This window comes from Mytilus trossulus, chromosome 6 (assembly GCF_036588685.1).
Source record: "Mytilus trossulus isolate FHL-02 chromosome 6, PNRI_Mtr1.1.1.hap1, whole genome shotgun sequence".
NCBI classification, from domain to species: Eukaryota; Metazoa; Mollusca; class Bivalvia; order Mytilida; family Mytilidae; genus Mytilus; species Mytilus trossulus.
The window spans coordinates 9,000,982-9,024,236 of record NC_086378.1 but is presented as its reverse complement, the minus strand read 5'-3'; the positions used below and the strand labels follow the sequence as shown (position 1 = coordinate 9,024,236).

Sequence of the window (23,255 nt, the reverse complement as noted above, 5' to 3'; positions counted from 1 at the left end):
AGATGTACACTTGAATGTATTGATTTATCTGTATCACAAGGAAGTATGTGCCACAAAATATATGTTGAAAATGAAATAGCGTAGAATGGTTTTAGCTTATAATTAAACAGGAAGACGCCGATAAAAAATGTTTCTTAATAAAATGCAAAAACATGCAGCTGACAAAGGTTACGACTCCATTGTTAAAAAACCTTCTGAAACTGATTGGAAGTATGTGCTTACTATTTTCACAGTTTCATATCAATTCTAACATTGTAAGTCTGACAGATACATCCCCCAAATGCAGATTATTAAATGTGCAATCAATGTGTGCAAATTTGGTGAGAATGTTTGTAGAAAACTGCCAGGATTTTTCGCCAATACAGGTTGTGATTCAGTAAGTGTTTTGTCTGGTACAAAAAAGGCAAAGCATTCGGCTTTTTGACACGTTTTGTGGAGCTTTTAGAAGGTCTATTCCATCTTGGTGAAACCTTGGAAGAGGTTGGCGAAGAGTTGTCAAAACACTCGAGAGGTTTTCGTGTTCTATATATGGCTACGAAATTAAAAATATCGATAAATAAAGATCAGAATATTTTGAAATACAAAAGATGCAATGTTAAAGCACATTAAACAAGCAAACTTTCAGACGAAGATTTGGAAATCTGCTCTTAAACACAACACTGGTCTGTTGCCAAACAACTATGGTTGGATTGTTTAGAGCGCTTTAATCAGTATCAATTTTCTAGACCAACCACCAGCGTTAGATGCTTTGGTAATTCTGATGTGCTGTTCATGTAAAGCTGGTTGAGCCAGAAAAGATGTTCATGTGTTCAACAATGTTTATCCTGAACAGATAGCTGTATGTTAATGTTCGAAAGCTTGTAGATATAAGCATTATCAAATCGTTGATATTGCTAATGATGACGACAAAGATAATGGAAAAGATGATAATGATATTTCGGTAGATGCAGGTGACTAAACTGATGATGATTCTATGGATTGACCTTATGTCTGACCTTAAAATGTGGTGATGCGGTTGTTAAATTAAAAAAAAAATTGAAATCTAGAAACCCTGACAGTTTTGTGTGTTTTAATATGTGAGTTATTTCATGAATGCGATGCATAAATTTGTGACAGAATCGTGCATTTCTGATTGCCTATGTTTGTGTTTGTCGTTGATTCTATGTTTTTGTTTCTTACCTTTAAATTGTTTTCAACAGGCTTTATATACTTTATGCTATATGTTTCAATGAGAACAAATATACAATTTAATCAAGAAAATTAGTACGTATGCTTCTTTTCATTCAAAATCATGACTTTTGGAAATTGACTCTCTCCCTTTTTTTCTTGGTCCTCTACGATTTAAAAATTAATCAAAAATTAGCCTGCGTTTTAATAAGATATGATGTGTTCCATTTAATAAAAAGTATAGTACTGAATACTTGGTAATTTTTACATTTTTCTGTAATAATGTGCAAAACAAAACTTTTGATAAACCCTGAAATAAGTCCCCTTTTAACCCCTTTTGGACACTTTTTCAAAAGTCTAACACCTCTTAAAATATTCTTCAGATATTACTCTTTAAATTTATACAAAAAAATTGCGGTACCCTGGGGTGTAACACAGAACTGAATTTTTGCCCTACCAGCTGATGGACTAATCCTGCATATAAAACTTTAACAACTCAGTCTACGAATGTTCTACTTCCTGTATTGCTAAATAGCGTTTTAACAAGTTAAATCATGTTGGATACCATAAACTGTATTTGGCAACACTTTTATGAATTTTGGTCCTCAAAGCTCTTCAACTTCGTACTTTATTTGTCCTTTTTAACTTTTTTGGATTCGAGCGTCACTGATGAGTCTTTTGTAGACGAAACGCGCGTCTGACGTATATACAAATTTAAGTCCTGGTATCTATGATGAGCATATTTATAATGCTTTTCAATAAAAATGGCCTAAATACTGTAAGACCCCCTTCCAATTAAATGAACATTATTATGTTGCATAAACAAAAATATCCTAGTGTTAATATGATATACATGCACAAATTTGAACTAACGCCCTCATAGATGTATCTTTAAAATAACCCAATGAGAAGTATTCGTGATAAATCTAATGAATTGCATAACTGTAAGAAATTATATCAGAATATTATCACCAATGTTTTGGTAGAGTCAAAAAATCAAATTTGATTAACATTTAAAATTTACAACAGTAAGCAAAAATTTAATACAATTCTAAAATTTCACGAACAATTTTGGCGCATTAGCCTCACACAATTTCGAAGGCTGAAAGTTTTTCCGTTGCGCTACACATTTTGATAATATTTCAGTAAAAGTGCGTTTTTGAGATAAATGCTGTTTCCTTTTCGAATGCTATTACTGAATTATGGAATATTTATTGCCAGCCAATATGCTGGTTTACTCCGTAATAACGACATACCAACTGTCGATCTGACGGGTAATACACAACATTTTCAATAAACAATTGCAAAGGTTTTTGTGAAGAATTATGAAAATTAAGCACTTCCGTGTTGACATGAATTATCACTGATATGGTCATAATTATAAATTAACTGTCAACAAAACTTTTTAAAATGCTAAGGATTTTATAACTCAGGAATAGATAATTTGAGCGTTGAGTCTTTTGTAGACGAGACGCACGTCTTGCGCAAAACCGAAATTCAATCCCGGTATTTATGATAAGTTTATTCACAAGCTAACTCTATTTTTCATATGAAACATCTTTGCAATATCAAAAATCAATTTCATGAAGTTTAAACTAAATATTTGTTAAAATGAAGGAAAATAAGGGTTTTTTTTTTCATATAATTTCATTAGTTATGCTGCGTATTTATGTTGTCCAGAAAAATCAACTATTGAATAAATTATTAAATCAGGACGACAGACATTCCGTTAGTAAACACAAACATTAACTTATATATTTCGTAAGACAGGAGTTCGAGATAGAACTAACTGAATTTAAAATTGCTTAACTTTTTATTTATTCTTTTTTTCTTGTGATATTTTTTAATTATTATAATGCATATTTAATTTCAGGTCCAGTTTGATATCTCCTGTACTAATAAAATAATAAAAATCCCTTAGAAAACCAATCAATAGATCCTGCATATAAAACTTTAACAACTCAATCTACGGATATTCTACTTCCTGTATTGCTAAATAGCGTTTTTATATCAAGTTAAATCCAGTTGGATACCATATAACCTGCATTTGGCAAAACTTTTAGGAATTCTGGTCCTCAAAGCTCTTCAACTTCGTACTTTATTTGTAACTTTTTTGGATTCGAGCGTCACTGATGAGTCTTTTGTAGACGAAACGCGTCTGGCGTATATACAAATTGTAGTCCTGGTATCTATGATGAGTTTATTTATAATGCTTCTCAATAACAATTGCCAAAAACGCTGTAAGACCCCCTTCCAATCAAATGAACATTATTATGTTGCATAAGCAAAACTATCACAGTGTAAACATGATATACGTGCACAAATTTGGACAAACAACCCCATAGATGTATCTTAAAATTACTCCCGATGAGAAGTTTTTGTGATATATCTAATGAATTGCATAACGGTAAAAGATGATTGGTTTTAGATGTTGTAAGTATAAGAAGATGTGATATGAATGCCAATGGATAAACTCTCCATCTAAGTTACAACTTGTAAAAGAAAATTTGTAAACATAGAATTTGATTAATTATGTTAATCGTAGTAATGATGATATGTTATCATGTCAACACGTTAATCTGTCGTAAGCAATATCTTCTTTCAAACATTGATATAAATATCAAGCTTACAAATATGTGATAATAAAAGAAGATGTGAAGCGTATAGTAAAAGCGTCAATATAAAGATAACACAAAGTGAAAATCCCCGATTTATTTTTAAACTTGCGGACAAACCGAAAGGAACAATTTTGGACGTCGTGTTTTAAATTTCATGGACAAAGGTAAGGATGCCTATATGTAATTTATCAAACGTATTTTCTGATATCACAAACATACAAAAGAAAGAAAGAAAGAAACGATGAACGAACGAACAAATAAATAAATAAATGATAAATTTACCCATTTGAACTTTTTATACTTATCCTTATATCATCCGATTATGTTTAATATCATGCATGTGTAAATACTATTTGCGTCGATTGGGATGTACATATTCATATATTAGAAATGTGTACAAATACTGACGTAATTTGAAGAAACGTTACAAAAGATATTTGTTCGAATTATTCTTGATTTTATTAACATAATATTGTATTGCTTCATAATATAAAAAAGTGAAAATATACACCAAAGCTAATTAAAGTCAAATCTACCGCTTCTCCTCCTATCTTCTCTCAAAAAAAGATTTTTTTTACGATTCACAATAATAATAATGATAATGACAATAATGATAATGATAATGATATTATGAAATAAAATTATGACAATGATAATATGTACATAGTTAGTGCAAGTAAATTATATGCTTCTTGTACCCGGAAGGTAAAATGATATGAACCTGTACAAATATTGATTGTAATCAAATGCAAACACACGAAATGAAATAAAATTAGCCTGGCAAAAACTGAAATAGAACAAACAGTTCGTATATCAATTAAGTAAAAAATGCACTTGAACCGTTACAAGTGAACTTATATAATACACCGTGTGCACCGTTAGGTTTTCCAGTTTTAGCATTTATAAAGTCTAGTGATTTGACAGCTTTAATTAACAAAACAAAAAGACATCTAGAACGCTTTAAAGACAACGCGTTATTTTGAAAACATCCTCTACTTTCAATATGTAAATAATAGTTAAATCAGGATTTGTCATTATATTGTGAATGGAAATAAAAAAAAAAAGAATGCGACAAATGTTTATACACATACATCAAAGATTTGATCATTAGTGTATTATCAATATTTTAAATACATCGAAAGCTAAACATAAGAAAACATAATAGACCATTTACTTCATTATGATTATAAAATAATATTGCAAAAACCGACATCAGTGACCAAATCTTGATAAAAATGACAAATGGGACAGGGTTAACCATTTAAATGTATGATATCATTTACATTTTCGTTACAGTATGACATTGCTGTTTCCATTTAAACGTTTTCATCATAAACATATAAAATATTCACTTGATTATTTAAATGGATGGTTTAATATCTAGGTAACTCCCCGAAAGTCTCCATTTCTGAATTGTGTTTATTGATTTTTTTATGGACAATTAAATAGATTAATATTTGAGAAGAAACGCGTTATCTACAAGTGTAACCTATGATCATGTCATCTGCATCATAATGATAAAACAAAAGAAGAAGCCAGAATTATTGATTCCATACAAAATTTATATGTATTGAGGTCATTTTTGCTATTTACAGTTTCTAACTATGTTTATTCTTTTTAATAAATATGAATGTATCACCTTGCAACAACAAAATTGCATTTTGATATACTCTAATTAAGGCAAAAGTTGTACACCGGTGTTTAAAAGTCATAAATCGATTAAGAAAACAAATCCGGGTTGCAAACCGAAACATTCCAACAATTTTAATTAAGAAATTACATCTACAACAGGCCGTTTAACGTGGAAATATGTCAAAAATGTCTAAAAAGGATTTTTCTTGAGCAATCACTTTTGTAAGGATTCACCGAGAGGTTTCAGGTATGTTGTCAGTCTTTTGAACATCGTTTAATGCTGATCATAGTCACTGTTATCTGTTACTACTTCTCGATAACAGTTATAGAGATATTACCACAAATACGATATTAAGTCTAAAATCACTAATGAACATTCATCTTACGATTTTAATCATGTCACAATTTTGTAGTTTTATATTGCTGGTGATATATGCTGATTGCAGATTTTACCGATCTATTAAAGATATATTGTGAACATGTTATAGGAAAATTTCATAAATTAGTCAAACGTTGTCTATTTAGAGTTTGTTTTTGACAGTGTATTCACATTACTATAAGACGTGTCACGGTAATTATCTATCCCAAATTCTTGTATTTGGTTTTGATGTTTTATTTCTTATTCTCAAAGGATTTTGTTTAATGCTTAGTCCGTTTCTGTGAGTGTTAAATTTTAATGTTATTTCGTTGTTCTCCTCTTATATTTAATGCGTTTCCATCAGTTTTAGTTTGTTACCCCGATTTTGTTTTTTGTCCATTGATTTATAAGTTTTGAACATCGGTATACTACTGCCTTTATTTATAGAGCAGTTAGTATATACTTTTAGGATACTACAGATACAGTTAAGTCTGCCTCATATCTCTTCTCGCCAAGATATTTTTGGGTGTATTTAGGAATTCTATCGTAACCTTCAACCAACTTTAACTTTCTAAGCTTTACTCAGTTTCATTTCGTTTTGATGAAGGCAAAGTCGTCACTTTCTTTAATTCACTTTTCATATTAAGTTGTCGTAGCCTTGTTGTATATTTGAATGACTTGACAAAGAAACTGAAAATAAATCGCATTAAGAATTTTATTTATCACAAACTAATCTGTTACCCATTACGAACCTCAACTCACCTTCCGACTTACAAATTTAAATGTACAAAATCATGTCAATTTGGTTGACGGTTCAGTGATCATTTTTTATTTTAATGTGTTGATTAGCAGATCAAATGGTTTGATTATACAGGATTAATAAGGTATAGTTACTACTAGCATCGGGAATTAAAACACAGTGTCATATAAGGAAGTGACAAATTTCGGAAAAGACAAGTTTCTTTTACTTAGATTGCGATATAAAACGTTGGTACCGGAATATTTTGTTATATGTCCCTTGTTACTCAATGCAAGTAAGTGCACCGTAATCTGTTTTCCAAATACTTGGTTTCAAATTTGTAGTTGAAATGTGGTATTTCTTTGCAGAATACATATATAAAATATCCACAGAAATTCAATATTTGATTTAATGTTTAATTTGACACAAATGCTGATGATATTTTCATTTTTAAACTTTAGATATTGACTATTGACTAAATCAATTAAAGATTTTTAATCTTAAAAACTTTATGGCGGAATACTTGGCATTGCCCTGTTACGACGGCACTATCGTGAAATGTTCAAACAACGAGTCGTGTCTTCATGCAGTGACTGTGAGAAAAGAGCTGGAAACGTTTGGTTTAACAACTACTAATTATGAAATTAACCCAAGACAACCTGGTTATTCTGTAGCCTTATTGAGTATTGTTAAAGATTCAAAGTTTGTTTTGGTGTTTTACTGTACTCATCTGAAATCATCTCTGGAGAGAATACTCAAGAAAGATCTTATATCATTCCATAGTAAAGTTATCATTATAGCAAAGTCAACAGATCGTCTCAGAAAATTGACAGATTTTACGCGTTTTACAGTGTTTGAAAGCAACAAAATAATACAACATATTCAACAAATAGTAGATATGACAGATCAAGATAGGTACCCTTCTATAGACCAGCTGGTAGACTATCCCTTACTTCCAAAAAGACAGAAAAAGCCGTATACTGAACAGACAAATGTCAAACAACTAGACACAGCACCTACTCAAGATAACTTCGAATTTACAACCAATATTGTACCTAGTGGCTTTATACATGCAGAAACATTTGATACTAGCGATACAGGAAACAGAGGAACACACGTGCTACGCTCATCATGTATACCTAAAGGTTTTTATTTATATACTCATATAGTTTTAGTAATGAATAACAACATCTTGCGGAAGACATCAATGAGACACATACCAAACAATTCACTTCCTAATCAAATAAATATAGGAACGTGTGGTCTGAGTGCCAATAAGACAACTTTTGTCACAATTTGTAAAAGTAAACTGTTATAGGTCACAATACGTTCTTTAAAACGAAGCATTGGCTAACACCGAACAGCAAGCTATAATGACAAGAATAAAACTATTCAAACTGGAAAATCAAAATTTCAATCATAATAAAAAAAAAATTACAAACGAAAAACAATAAAATACATACAAAAATACAAAGTTCACATCATCTCTTAATAAAAATTTAGTGTTCTAATAAAAAGTTTTGTCAATTTTGATTTAACAAGACATTATTGTGTAGTTTATGATATATACTGTATATTTTTCCATATATTTGTCTCCAGTCTCTGACCTCTAAAACAAGTATTTGAAGTAATTCAGTGATCCACTATTTTAAAGGACCATTACCTTTTCGTATTTAATTCGAAGCAGTCTTTCTAATTATTTATATCCCATTTAGAAATAGCCTTGGTTTTAGCTTTGACTTGTATTCATTTCATGCCGTAAGTGTTCGAAGTTAATCTGAAAGTTGTATAAATTTTTTAATAAAGTTAGTTTCTAATTTGCTTTGACATAAAAATCGTCTGAAAACATGACATGACTGTTAGCTCATTTGAGACATTTAAGATGACGCGTTTTCCTTCATCAATTAAAAAAATAAGTAATCCTTGACAAAAAGGAAAAAGAAAACAAACACCACAAAATAAAAAATAATGAACTGGTTCTTTGTGGTTTAGTTTCAGTTGTGTCATCAGTAAATGAAATTAAACGTCGCTTCAATGGTGCAACAGAAGACGGAAGAGAAGACCTTTCCAAACAAATTATGTCCAGCACTATCAAAGATTTAATTAAAAACGGCGATTTTCTTGGGATGATAAATCTTTTAGATATTGATGATCGAAGGATTCAGACGAGTGTTTTCAGTGCAATTGATACATACCAGTTACAAACTAGTTTATACAGTAGATGTATCAGAGGTACTGATATGTTGAAGGGAGCAAAACATTTATTTGAGTTATGTAGAAAATGGTCTGCAAATCAATTTGCTATGGTTAGTTTATTACCATTAACCTTAGATACAACTGCTGTTTTGTATCTGTCATCCTGTGTTAGTGGTTTAGCACAGTCAAACTTGGGCCCAGCAATACAGATATTTACAGAAAATTCATTACCTCTCGTGAATAAAATTATTTCAGACAGTACTCTCTCAGCAGGTTCAAGTCACTGTCAATATATGCTACTTTCTCTCCGAAAAATGATGGATAATCTGAAATGTATAGGCACGAATCCAAGCCCACTACAAATGGGGAACTTTAGAGATGCTCTAATGAATGAAAGCAACCGTGATGAACTGAAAACTAAATTCGCTAAATCAATGACATACTTGGAACAGTACTCCTTACTTATGGTTGTCATTAATCAGGTAATATTTGTATAGTTACTATCTGAAAATATTGTAGCAATCTTCAACTAATTTAGTTTCATTAGTTTCATAAATCAAGACTAAAAATTGTCGAATTATATTTTGAAACTTAACAAATGTAACATACTCTAAATGAAGACATTTTTAAGACAGGTGAGGGTGGACTACTTGTTAAATTTACGGGTTGAATTCGTAAAAGCTTTTTTGTTTAGAGATAATTTTTTAAAACTGTTAAAATTTACCAAAAATGAATTTTACACGAACAAATTCCAGTTTCAACATTGACATTTATGTTTTTTTCAAAACATTTTACCTCAAAATATCATGTCTTTTTCGGATCAAAAACAACATAACAGATTTAAATCGATTTACTAGTGACAAATATAGTGTTCATATATTTAAAAGTTAATTAGATTACAAACATACTTTGTTTTAGATTATGTTGAAGTCTGAGTTGCAGATTGTTGCTTTCTTGTCTGATTTGGCATTAATTTTGGTTGACAAAGTGTCTAAGAAATCTATGCAGACTATTTATCCTCAGTTGTTGCTGATGACCAAAGGTGTTGTACAACGCTTATGTAAAGGTAAACAAAATAATCCTTACACTATAGGTATTAGATATATACAGATACAGATATTTACAGACCACAAGTAAAACCAATAACATGACAATAGTCCAGAACACCTAGTTTCCAAAAAAAAAACCTACATAGTTTACTTATCTAATCTTAAATCCAATATTGAATGAGAGATTATAAATTTAAAAATTAACTGTTGTTTTTTTTTTGGAAGGGGGGATATTCTTAGATGTCTAGAAAGATGTTTGAAATTTTCAGACACATTTGATATTCATCTTTATATTGTCTTAAAGACAACATTGTCTCAATATAATGATGAAAAATGTTCTCTTAAAATTCATGCAATTTATATCCTTTGTGATTACAACAAAATTCAAGTATCATTGCACCAATCTCTCAAATTTTCAAAATGATTACGATTGAAGAAAATAGAGAAATACTGGTAGGCGTTTCACTTGTTATGTAAAATGAAAATAATGACATGTGATATGATTCCTAATTAGTCAACTATTTGAAAGATTCGGCTAGATGAATAACGATTTTTTTAAGGTTTATGATGCCTAACTCTGATTATTATCATATTGATAAAAAAACATGTATAATTTTAATGAAACGCTATAATTTATACTTTTATTCGAATAATATAAGAATTAAAACATTCGAGTATCATATTTTTACAATTTAAGTAGTGTTCTACTATTTTGTTTTTTAATTATTCATGGACGCAGTTCCCCAGTCAAGGTAAATATAATTTGTAAATCCATTTGTTATAGGCATGCATGCTTTTCGTGTTATCATAAAGGAGAAGTATATGATGCATGTATATTGTTATTATTTTTATGATCAGTTTGTTGAATTTATTGATACTATGTTGGTCTGAATATATTGCTATTCGTTTCATAAACAGTTTGAAGCCTTTGGATGGTAAGACGAAACCACGAGTGAAATAACTTAACTATATAAAACTTCTTAACAACTAAATAATGCACATCCATGTATATTTTGTTTTTATCCTATTTTATCTTATCACTTATCGTAGATATAACGAAAACAGGTATCAAATCATGTAGTATGTGCATGAAAAAAAGGAAATGGGAACTTTTGGTGTGCTTTATAGTTTTTAGCTGAACAACACTGAAAACAAGTAATGCTTTATTTATTTGTTGTTCGTGTTTCGCATGAACCTTTCAGTTAAAAGATAAAATGCTTATGTTGTTATCTTAACCTTAAAGTATAGTGTGTTCTATTAAAAAGATTTTGATACTGAAGTAACATTTTTTACATTTTTTGTCTTTTGTCTTTGGAATAAAATTACACACAAAATGCCTTAGTTGCAGGTAGCTTATTTAATCTAGATGATTACATTTCTGTTTGCCACTATTGTATTCCAATCAGTTAAATGGTAACCGTCGATTGGTCAATGACGCTATGTACACTGATTCACCTGGGGTCAACTTGCATAATTCACTCATTAAAAAAGAATTTGGAATTGTTGTATAGGCGTTGCCTTTAGTTAGATAAAAAAAGAGAGAGACTACATTTCTTCTGTTTGCCACTACTGCATTTACGAATTAGTGATGTTGAGTTTTGTTAAGTATCAGTAATCACTGTAGAGTTTTAATTCATAAAGTTTTAAATTGTTTGAACAAAACAGTTTTTGGCATATATGTATTTGATAAAAAAGTTTGGAAGAAGATGTGAAAATATGCTACAAATTAGGACTAAATAATATAATTTTATAAATCAATTTATTCATATATTAAGGTTCACATTTGCCAAGAACAACGGCCGAATATCAGATGAAGTTGTGTAGGATTTCAAATTTATTCATCGATAACACAAAGATCAGTCAAATGGACAGACTTCATATTCTTAATATCACTGAACCACTACTCTTCAAAGAATCAAAAGACATTGTGCAGAACATTGTATATCTATATTCAAAGAATAAGCACTTGTCCAAAGATATCAGAGAAAAGGTCAGCAAACATATTGTCCACCAGTTATCGGTAATAAACTTCAAAATAGACGGAGTTATCCATCAGTCAGCCAATGTGGGATTAGAACCGTCATGGGTAAAGTTTGCAGGGACAGTATCTGAAGAAAAAAATGTTGTTCTGCATGCTCTGATTCCTACACTTCATTGTATAAGTGAAGGTAGCATGAAAGACTACAAATATAAAGCAAACAAGGGTGAAACCAGAAAACATTTGAATACTCTTGATATTCTTAGACATCTACAAGATGAAAAGATTCATCATAATTTGATTCAACTAATTGCGTTTCAATGTAGACCTCTACCAATATTCTATATAACAGATCAGTCAATAGATTATGACTTAAACGCACATCTTTTAGATGCAAGAAAAGTATTCAGATGGATTTCCTACAGAGAATTAACAACTATGGTAGCAGATGCTGTAAATGCTGTAGGATATCTCCACAACAAGGATGTTATTCATCGGAATGTGACAACATTTGCCTTTAGCTTAAGGAAAAATAATGTTGTTTTGCATGATTTCAGCGTGTCAAAGGTTTTGGGAAATAATACTGGATTTATATCAGGTAATTTCTATATTATTTTTAATTTATTGATTTTCCCTAACAACAGTAGGCAAGTTTTTCAGTTATTGTTTTGCTTTACAAAAATGAAGAACAAAACTAATTGAACAAATTTTAAGGGATAATAGTATCTGTTATTTTATCTCAAATCTCCCAAAGTTTGACATTCACAGAATCAGAGATCTTATCGTTCCTAATTCTCCCAACAAAGGATTATTCCGGAACAGTGTGGCGTGAGATGTAATCACATCTGGTACTTCGATGCAAAGACATATTTATATATAGGAAGATGTTGTGTGAGTGCCAATGAGACAACTCTCCATCCAAATAACAATTTATAAAAGTTATCCGTTAAAGGTCAATGTACGGCCTTCAACACGGAGCCTTGGCTCACACCGAACAACAAGCTAGCTATAAAGGGCCCCACAATTAGTATAGTTTATGAAATTGCAGAGAAAAAAGTGAACGCATATATCAAAATATTTAAAATTTGTTCTTTACAAGAAACACTAGTTGATCTGTCATAATGATTTCAAATGCCATGCTACTTGGTCTAAATGCGGTAAGAACCCGGGGTCTATTGTTTTAAAAAGAATCCACGACAATTTTGACGTACATAAAAGTATAACTACATATACAAGAACTTTCCTTTGTGTATGCAGATTTAGAAAACACTGACATACCTGTTCTATGGTCAGCTCCCGAGAGTATTTTAGAGGACCACTATGATACTAAAACGGACACATGGATGATCGGACAGTTTATTTATGAAGTGTTCACCCATGGTTGCCATCCTTACACTGAAGTGTACGGAACTCCAACTGAACAGCTGTTAGAATATGTGAGTATCTTTAAAAACAATATTTCTTTAAGTTTCATTCTTTTTTTTTAATTTTAATTGATCAGTGTGATTAATATATTTCTCGTCACTAGAGAAAACTATGTTTTCGGCGAATAATTCAATTATGACGTCAACTTTTCTTAAATTCTTCTGCATTTCATTTTGTGACATAATTAAAATAGGGGGGCAATGTCTTAATACGTTCACACAGAGAACACAACTTTTTGAAAGTCTATTAACAATTTTAATAATTTTCATTCTTACATATTTATTTTAATTGATAAAAATATTTATTTAAATAATTGAGAGGAATCTCGAGAATTGTTCCCAACTAACTCAAAGCAGAATTTAACGAAGTAAATATAAGTAGCAAGACAAAAACTAATTTCTAATTTGAGGTCTTTCTCCTTCTCTCCCAGGTAGTACTTGCCTTAGTTTACATAGCAATAACTACTAGTAGTAAATTAAATGTTCTTCAACTTCGAATTAAATTTGTTCTTTTAACTCATTTGATTCCAGCATCTCTGTTGGGTCTTATGTGAAAAAAGTCAAGGCCTACTGTCTTTAATGGCTTTTTACTGTATTTATTCCAGATTGTTTTTCAAGATTTAAAGCCCCAGAAATGGCCATGCATCCCAAAAGATATACATGCTATCATAATAGGATGTTGTATGACGAACCCTGAGGACCGTATAGATATACATAGGATTGGAAAATTACTTAACAGTATACTAATTTCTCTAAACGGAGGTAATATACAACATTATTAAAATATTTGTTAACAATTATATTATTTGCCATTCAGTACCTTCAAAACAAACCAAAAAAGAAAATCGTCATCTTAATCTGCATTTTATGTGTATACGTCTAAAAATAGAGCAAAAGTACTTGATTCAGGAACATTTCTGGAGATGTTGTTTTTAGTCGTCCATCAACTCGAATGTGGCACAGCTTCAAGTTAAAAACGTTGTTGGTTATCAACGCTTTTCAACTTTGTGACATTTCATTTCATTTCATTTGTTAATGTATGATTAGAGCGCCACTGATAAGTCTTAAGTAGACTTTTATCAATCGTAAATCTGGTATCTTTGATTAGTTCTTACCCAATACGTTTAATCCGTGAACGCACGATTTATTTGAAAGTTTTAATTCAGAGTACACTTGGATAAGAATTTTCTGTCTTTTTTGTCTCATTGATTTGAAAAAGCTGTTTTATTTTGTTGTTGTGTTTCGATTTGATGAGCTTAGCCAGTTAATACTAACTTTCAAATTTGTTTTATGCTCGATTTACACTACTGTTGCATGTTAGACAGAGGATTGAGCTCTCGAAAACATGTAATATCGGGGCCCCTCATAGATTATTACACTGTATGGGGTTTGTTCGTTATTGAAGGCCAATTACTTGACCTATAGCTGCTTATATATATGTCAGTTGGTCTCTTACGAACAGTTTGTTTATTGGTTATCATACATCTTTTTGTTTGTAAATTAAGCATTTTGATAAAACGTTTATAATCGAATTAATTCTTTAAATTTGTTTTTGTATTTCTTTAGGACGACGTAATCTGGTATCGCATATATTTGAAGAAGACAAAAAATACCCTGAATTAGATCTTCAGCATGATGTACCTGAAAGGGTATGAATCCTAGTTAACTACACTTACCTTATCTCTCAAATGTCAATTAATTTGAGATTATTTCAATAAGTTTTAAATTAGTATCTGATTATCAATGAAGGAATGATTTTTTTCAGTAAACGTAGTTCCATATTACATTCATAATATATCGAGTATCATTTCTTTTTCAGATTTCAAAATAAAAGATTTATCTATTTTCTCTAAAAATACTTGTGAAATAAAAATAGTTCTGAAAATATTGATACATTGAACATTCATTGAATTTTATTTCAAAAGCTTTTTTTAAAGATAAGAATATGTTTTACCCAATATATGCTCTGTTTGTTTAAAGCCAGAGAAGTCTGAAAATATATTCTATATAAATTTAAAGATGAAAATTTTGCTCATAAAAATCTTTCAATTTTGTTTTTAGGGACTGCCTTCCTTATTCAAACAGCTTAAACAGAATAACACACAGGACAGACGTATGCATCTTCTTATATTTTAATTTGATGCAATAATGTACATAACACAGTGTGCGGTAAATAACAACGGTGACCTTATATATAGCTCCATTAATATAAGAAATTGTGGTTTGAATGTCAATAACACAGCTTTCCATCCAAATCACAACATGTAACAAGTAATCAATTATATATTAATGGACGACCTTCACCACGGAGCCCTTATTCACCCCGCACAACAAGCTATAAAAGGCACACACATCACTGGTGTAAAGCAATTTAAACAATAAAACTAACTGTTTAAAATAAAGAAAACACAAAACAAGCAAACAATTAGTTGTTTATGTTTGGGTCACTTTGGTCTTTTGTGGATAGTTGTCTCATTGGCAATCATACAATCACATATCCTTTTTTATATTGAATACCAAAATTGCATTTCATTAATTTAAAGTTTAAAACACATTCCATGTGTATTGAAGATTGAAGATCATGTAATGAACGACTTTTGTACTTTTTAATTTTTCTTTTAAAGGATTATATATGTTGATACAATGTACATGATAATAAGAACGTCGATGGCTTTTGCTCTTGATTTTTTTGTTGACTTTCAGATGTTATAAGGAAATCATATTACAACTTAAGAAAATCACAAAGACGCATGATCAACACTTTTCAAATTACACAAGCCGATATAAAGTCACCAGACCAACCTATCACGCAGGCAAAGGTAAAATTAATACAAAATGTAGAAATATGTATGCACACCTGGCCTTCTTCTGATGAAAACAATCGTTTTCTGTCTTTTAATTAACAAAATATAACAGGTAATACTCATTACATTATTTTTTGTCAAACTGCAACAACGTAAAGGAGTAAGTTCTGTAAGGGCATTATTTGGTCCCGCTGAGAAAATTGAATGGTACAAGATTGAATATATAAAGACATGTGAGAAAGTAAAATAGAATAATATGTGTCAAAGTTTCATTCTAAAGAGTTGTGTTTTACATTCAAATTGGGTCAAACTAAGAGATTTTGACGAAATTCTACAAGATTAGACGGATTTCGACCAAATTATTAAAGGACAGGAAACATAGAGCACAGGTGTTAAAAAACTTAACATTCAACTTAAAAATGTAAAATGTTATAACAAACACTGTGTTCAAAGATCTTTTTTCTCGACGTATGCGCTCTTTGTTTCCTGTCCAATTTGCAATGCAAAATTTGAATTTTTCATAAATTTTCCATGGTAATGAAAATGGGTAATGTTTGTGACGCCTTCAGTAAAAAACGCAGGACCGTTAATTTTCAACACAAAGGCTAATTTCCTATCCAGTCAATGTATGAGCTATGATTCATTGTGATATTGGTCAATAACTTCTAATTTGAAATTCAAAGTAAAAAAAGAGGGCCTTATCATACCTGTTCCTTTAAATATAACACAAAATTTCATTAGTTTTCAAGAACGATACAGATATTTTTTTCTTTAATCCTTGTCAGTTGGCGTCTACACTTTCTCTTGAAATGCAATTTACTTTATCAAATACAATTGTTTTATTTGAAGAAAAAGTATTTGTAGTTAATAAACGTTTACTTCATTACAATTAATGAAATAAAAAAAACACATTTACACATTTTTTTGCTTTATACCATTTTTTTGAAAATAGAAATAAAAGGAATTTATTCTTATGAGAGAAGATGGTGCTTTAAATTACAAATACTAGTTCAATTTTGATTTTATTATTCAATTTTTATCAACATTTTCCCCCCTTTATCAGCACAATTTTATTGCCGTTTGTGAACCGGTGACTGTCGATTTTATCCAGTCTTTACCTCATCTCGACAAACAGACGTGTACAGTGGTACTACAAATGTTAGATTCTCCAAGTAGAGAGGAAAGACGAAATATACATGGGAATTATCAATACTTACTGGTAAGTATCTTTCCACCAACTGAAACGAAACAATGTCTTGAAAGATTTGAGAAATCTAGAAAATAGGAATTGTTGTATTAAAGTTTTTGTGTCAGACATAAACAACGCACTATTCAAAGAAAAGCGAAAGATTAAAGCTCATCATTATTAAAATCCGAAAAAATCTATGGCATAAACACATGTGCTATTTTGTAATCGGAAATATAATGGAAAATCGCACGGTCTAAAAAGTAAAATCACAAAAATACTGAACTCAGAGGAAAATCAATTCGGAAAGTCCATAATCACATGGCAAAATCAAATAACAAAACGCATCAAAACCGAATAGAAAAGAACTGTCATATTCCTGACTTGGTACAGGCATTTTCAAATGTAGAAAATGGTGGATTAAACCACCGTAGCTGTGAATTTTAGCAATAAAGATCGTTTTTGTTTTTGAATGAATGGTTTATATTATTTACTAATGGAAATAATTTTACTATCATTATATGTCAAAGACTTTATGATGGTTTCTGATGTTCAAAGTCTACGAGTTTAGTAATGTATTGGCAATATTTCGATTATAGAAATACAAGCTTCATAAAAGTACAAATCTGTTAGAACTAGCGTTCAAACGTTTTTATGGTGCTCCTGAAGAACATGGATATGGATACCTGAAGATAGTACACAATCTAGTCAAGTTCATTGGTGAGATGCATAAGCGTAACTGGATACTCAGAGATCTGTGTGCTGATAATATCTTCGTATTGGATACAAATCAGGAGGTAATTTGGTTTAAAAAAACTAAAATGTAACAGTTGTTTTCTTTATTAAGGTAATGACCGTTTTTAATCAACAAGACCAAAAACTGACTATAGGTTGCACTTTGGAAATGTAGCTGGTTCATAAACTGTCCATCTTTTAGGGAGATATATAAGGTTCCTAGATATTTTGTTTCTTTACGCAGCGGTTACTATATATGATCTCTATGTTTCATAGATACATAAGGAATGTTACCAGTAAAAAATTCACATCGTAGCGGCGAAACTTTAATTCTGAGGAAAACCCAAAGTCAGGGAGAGGTAGATCAGAACTGATATAGATATAAGAAGATGTGGTGTGAGTGCCAATGAGACAACTCTCCATCCAAATAACAATTTAAAAAGTAAACCATTATAGGTTAAAGTACGGCCTTCAACACGGAGCATTGGCTCACATCGAACAACAAGCTATAAAGGGCCCAAACATTACTAGTGTAAAACCATTCAAACGGGAAAACCAACGGTCTAATCTATATAAACAAAACGAGAAACGAGAAACACGTATATATTACATAAACAAACGACAACTACTGTACATCAGATTCCTGACTTAGGACAGGTGCAAACATTTGCAGCGGGATTAAACGTTTTAATGGATCCAAACCTTCTCCCATTTCTGAAACAATAGCATAACATCACAACATAGAAAAACATACGATAAAATATCAATTGGCAGACTTAACTCAATCAAAAAACGTATGATTCCAAATATATGTTTAAATTTTTAGAAGTTCGAAGCTTATAAATTTTGAAAATATGCCACACAGTCCTATGTTTTGACCTCTAAATAAAGAAAGTTGTGCATATTAACTTTCCATTCTAGGATTAAAAAAATACAAAACTCCATAGTGTCTCAGTTTGAGCAATAACTGGAGAAATGGAAAATTGCATTGTATATATTTATAGAACTGAAACATTAAAATATAACCATGCTCTGCATTTTTCATCTTAATAGAATGTGATTCGATCTTTTTCAGTAAATGAAACAAACATGCAATCAATGGGAATTTCCTATGATAATGCATATATTTGTATGCAATTGTCATACGGGTAATAAGTTTAGCTAGCTATCAGGCCAGGTGTTATCCTCCACTTTCTACATAAGTGAATGCCTGTGCCAAATCAGAAACATTGCAGTTGTCTTCGTCCCTTCGTTTGAGATGTTTTCGCTTTTCATTTTGTCATTTCATCGGAGACTTTACGTTTTGAATTTTTAGTTATTTTGGGATTTTACTTTTTTCTTATATCAATTTAATTACAAATACAGATAACTATGCCACGACTTGGTCGAATGTTGTGGTTTGATTCAAATGGCGTCTTGGATGATTGTATCATTGATGAAGTCAAAGTGGACAGGAGACGCTGGTAAGAACGTTATATTGTATATTTTTAATTCATGTTTGCTCTGAAACCTAAACGCCCAGTTGCAGTCTTATTTTATGCCTTTTTTTTACAATTTCTAAGTAATGAAATTTACATTCTGATAGAGAAACACTTCTTTAAAATTATACATGAAAGATTTTAATTCTTAAATTTTGACAGATGCAAAATGATAACAAGTCTAAATTCATATATTTGTTTTGATTGGAAATAGTGAGTGAAACCATTATCTAAGATATCATAGAATCCTTTTAAAATTCGTTTTAAAATAGGTTACCAATTGAGGTTATTCAAAATGGTCAATACTCAAAGGAAGGTGATATCTATATGCTGGCAATGGTAATATATGAACTTTACATGGCGCTTGATGTTCATCACCACGACACAATGGATAGTGAGTTAGCATGTGCACCGTTTGCAAAAGTTTCCATTTCTGAGGTAGATACTATGTACATTTGTTGATGATGGGTTTTAAATCGGTGCATAAAAAATAATGTAAAATCTATGTATATAATGAATTGGAGGGGATATGCATGTCACAGACAAACGTAGTAGAATTTGACTATACTTTTAGGGAGTCCTTTTCTCATTAATTTTGACCTCTCAACCTGTTAAGGTATTTTTATACCCTTGGCTTGCACATATATGATTTCGAGCATAGACATTACATACATGATATATAGAGTAGATATATGAAGATGTGGTATGAGTGCTAATGACACAATTCACAATCCAAAGAACAATTTATAAAAGAAAACCATTATTGGTCAAGGTACGACCTTCAACACGGAGCCTTGGCTCACACCGAACAGCAATCTAGAATGGTCTCACAAAATAAGTAATATAAAACCATTTAAACGGGAAAACCAACGGTCAAATCTATATGAAAACCAGAAACGAGAATCACGTTTGAATTACATAAACAAACTACAACTACTGTTCACCAGATTCTTGACTTAGAACAGATGCAAATATTTGCATCGGGATTAAGCGTTTTAATTGTATCAAACCTTCTCCCTTTTCTGAAACAATAGTATAACATCACAACATAGAAAAACACACGATAAAATATCAATTGATAGCTTAACTCAATAAAAAAAACGCAAGTTAACACACAATGAACGATATCTGAAGCAAATTTATAGTTAATAAAAATTATATGTACTTCATGTACAAATACCGTACTGAAAGATCTTACAACATATGTCGGACATATACCATTTTGAAATTAAGTTATTGAAAGTAGGTTTACACTTTTTTTTCGAATCATTACCATATTTAGTTTCTTCAGTAAATTATGTTAAAAAAGGACGAACTATTTGTGCCAAAAATGGTGTTAGTGTGCTGATATATACAAGTAACCTTAGGACAAGAAATTGTACGAATAACAAACAAAAGTGAAACTTTGAGTTTCGATATAAATATCATTTCCTCGTCACATATGGTGATGAAGACTACAATACAATCGGTAATACAAAGTTTATTTCCTAAACTACCATCCCTTTTCTTCCCTCTGTATTTTGTAGTTACTGAAGACGCTTTACAGTGGAGAAGTCCCGATGCAGCCAGACGTTTGTCCTGATTGGTTGTATGACATTATGAAGCTTTGTTGGAATAGAGACAGAACACGCAGACCAACTACTGATCATATTCTAAAAGAAATTAGTAGAAACATGGAGATTAGGAGAAACATGGAGTAAGTCATGGTCGTTTATACAATTTGAAATATTATTGTTTGACAAATACAATTATGCATGGATACAAAAAATAAAAAAAAACAATTATGCACGAATACAAAAAATAAAAAAATAGATCATTAAAATTCTTGTTTTGAGCTGTTAAAAGTTATTGCTCTGTTGTCATTGAAAGCAATGGTAAGGCTAATTGATTTTGTTTCTTCTGCCATCTGAAATGTGTTTTTTTTTATTTTGAGTATTTTGAAAAAGAGTTTTGAAACAAGCATGTGATACCGTTCCGTGATTACGGTTTGACAATTGACCCTATGTATCAAAGCTATTGTTCTCCTCGTTTACTCCTTTCAAATTTAACATTTTTAAATTGTCTCTCGACAAGTGGATACATGTAAATGTAGTTAATACAGTTATGAGTTAAAATGAAAGTCCGGAATCCTAACCCATTCCAATCAAACATTATTTATGTAATACAAATTTTAAACATGAACTTAATCAACATATTACAAAATTTTATGATCTAAATTATGAAACCATTTCCAAGTGTTCATGGCAATATTCTATATCTGATATTAATAAAATAGTGCAGAAATGTAGTTTTACATTGTTTCTGTTCCACTCTTGTCACAACGTGATAAAAGCTTTTAGATAAACATTTCATATGAATATATTTTAAACATTAAACATACTTACTAGTATATTACATTAATATTTCATGTTCACAATTTCAGGTCGTCAAGACAAGAGGTGGAAAACCAATCCGACCAAGAAATGTACGCTGTGGTAGAGGATTATGAACCTTTAAATGTCACTTACAGTATCGATAGTGATAACTATGACAGCCTTGGCAATGGAAGGGTCGAAAATTGTAATCCTCCAATGAGATCAAAAAGTTCTTGTCCGTTAATTACAATTCCAAAATGTGGACAAAATAACCCTTTTGGTGTATGTAGACCACTACCCTATAGTCCCGAATCTAGTACAAGTTCTCTAACTCATCAATCAACCAAAGACAATTTACAGTTTTCATGTGTCAATAGCGACACAGAATCAGAATGGAGTGCGTTTAAACATCATAATTTGCAAAATCATCATCAAGCATCAGAATATTCTATAAGTTCATCCTCCAGCAATGGTTTTAGACGCGTAAATAGCATTTCATCAGAAAGTCAAAATGGCTACATGAACGAATATCAATTTACGGATGCAAAATCAAAAACTACAGATCAAACGACCAAAGGTGTTCTATTTCATGCGAATAACACCTCGAAAAATGAAGCTTCGGCCAGTAACATTAATGGGGATGATGTTGCTTTCAAAGAAGATGCCAAACCCATCAATGAAGGCTTGAATCAAGTATTTAAGGAAGATCGTTTAAACGGTAGCGATTCGTCTGAAGCAAGTAGTAGTTATTTCCGTACTGATGTACCTAGCCAGTCACCAATAAAAGCACCTCTAGTGAACTCACAAAAAACAGAAGCTTGTAAACTTATAAATTTCACTTCCAAACAATCTCCAACACCATGTGAAATAAGGCCAACAGACAAGCAAGGCATTGAACAGAGTTCGTCTTTTTCTTGCATAAGCAGTCATTTAATGACATTAGCAAAGTCCAATGAAGAAAATACTTATCATAAATCAAAATCCCAACGGGGCAAAGCAGGAGACGACGATACATTGAGCGATTTTTCAAGAGAAAGTAGCACGTACTTTTATGTACACACTCCAACAGTTAATGCTGTTGATGAAGGCACCGCAAGTGAGTCATATGAAGATTTCGAATATGCTACAAATGGAGAATTATTTAAACCACCTGCAGACGACGATTATTTGACTGTTGTGTATGCACAAATATAGGCTGTTTACAGACGCAAACTGTACTGTTTGTTAATGTGCTTTGCGTAAAAATAACATTTTTCAGTGATACAATGAGATATGGAAAGTAATTAACCATACATCGGTGTACTGGATATATATTCAACAATACAACTTATCGGCCGAGAACAAATTCAATGTTTTTCCAAATGTACTTTCATTTAAAAAATAGAGATATTGAAAAAGAAAATATCTTTGTAACATATGCATAATATGTAATTATTACAACTTTATGACTTTTTTGGTTGGAATTTATTCTTTTCCCACAATAGCCCTAATAGTAAAATGCTGAAGATAGAATGCAAATATATATAGTATCCATTAT

The 23,255-nt window shown here is 31.0% G+C and overlaps 1 protein-coding gene across 1 annotated transcript; it reads left to right on the top strand.

The window, feature by feature from the left end:
* Window positions 1-6,983: 6,983 nt before the first annotated feature.
* LOC134722309 (uncharacterized) lies at window positions 6,984-22,912 on the top strand. The gene is made up of 15 exons (XM_063585917.1): window positions 6,984-7,659; window positions 8,507-9,192; window positions 9,629-9,776; window positions 11,535-12,335; window positions 12,995-13,173; window positions 13,767-13,923; window positions 14,728-14,810; window positions 15,223-15,274; window positions 15,865-15,980; window positions 17,029-17,184; window positions 17,751-17,948; window positions 19,252-19,349; window positions 19,637-19,802; window positions 20,891-21,060; window positions 21,787-22,912. The coding sequence occupies exons 1-15, from the start codon at window positions 7,026-7,028 to the stop codon at window positions 22,910-22,912; spliced, it is 4,770 nt and encodes a 1,589-aa protein (XP_063441987.1). The 5' UTR covers window positions 6,984-7,025.
* The last annotated feature ends 343 nt before the right edge of the window (window positions 22,913-23,255 follow it).

Coding starts and splice junctions, on each gene's coding strand:
- LOC134722309 (XM_063585917.1), top strand. CDS start 7,026: ATGGCGGAATACTTGGCATTGCCCTGTTACGACGGCACTATCGTGAAA. Junction 9,193..9,628: donor TTATGGTTGTCATTAATCAG/GTAATATTTGTA, acceptor ACTTTGTTTTAG/ATTATGTTGAAGTCTGAGTT. Junction 9,777..11,534: donor TGTACAACGCTTATGTAAAG/GTAAACAAAATA, acceptor TCATATATTAAG/GTTCACATTTGCCAAGAACA.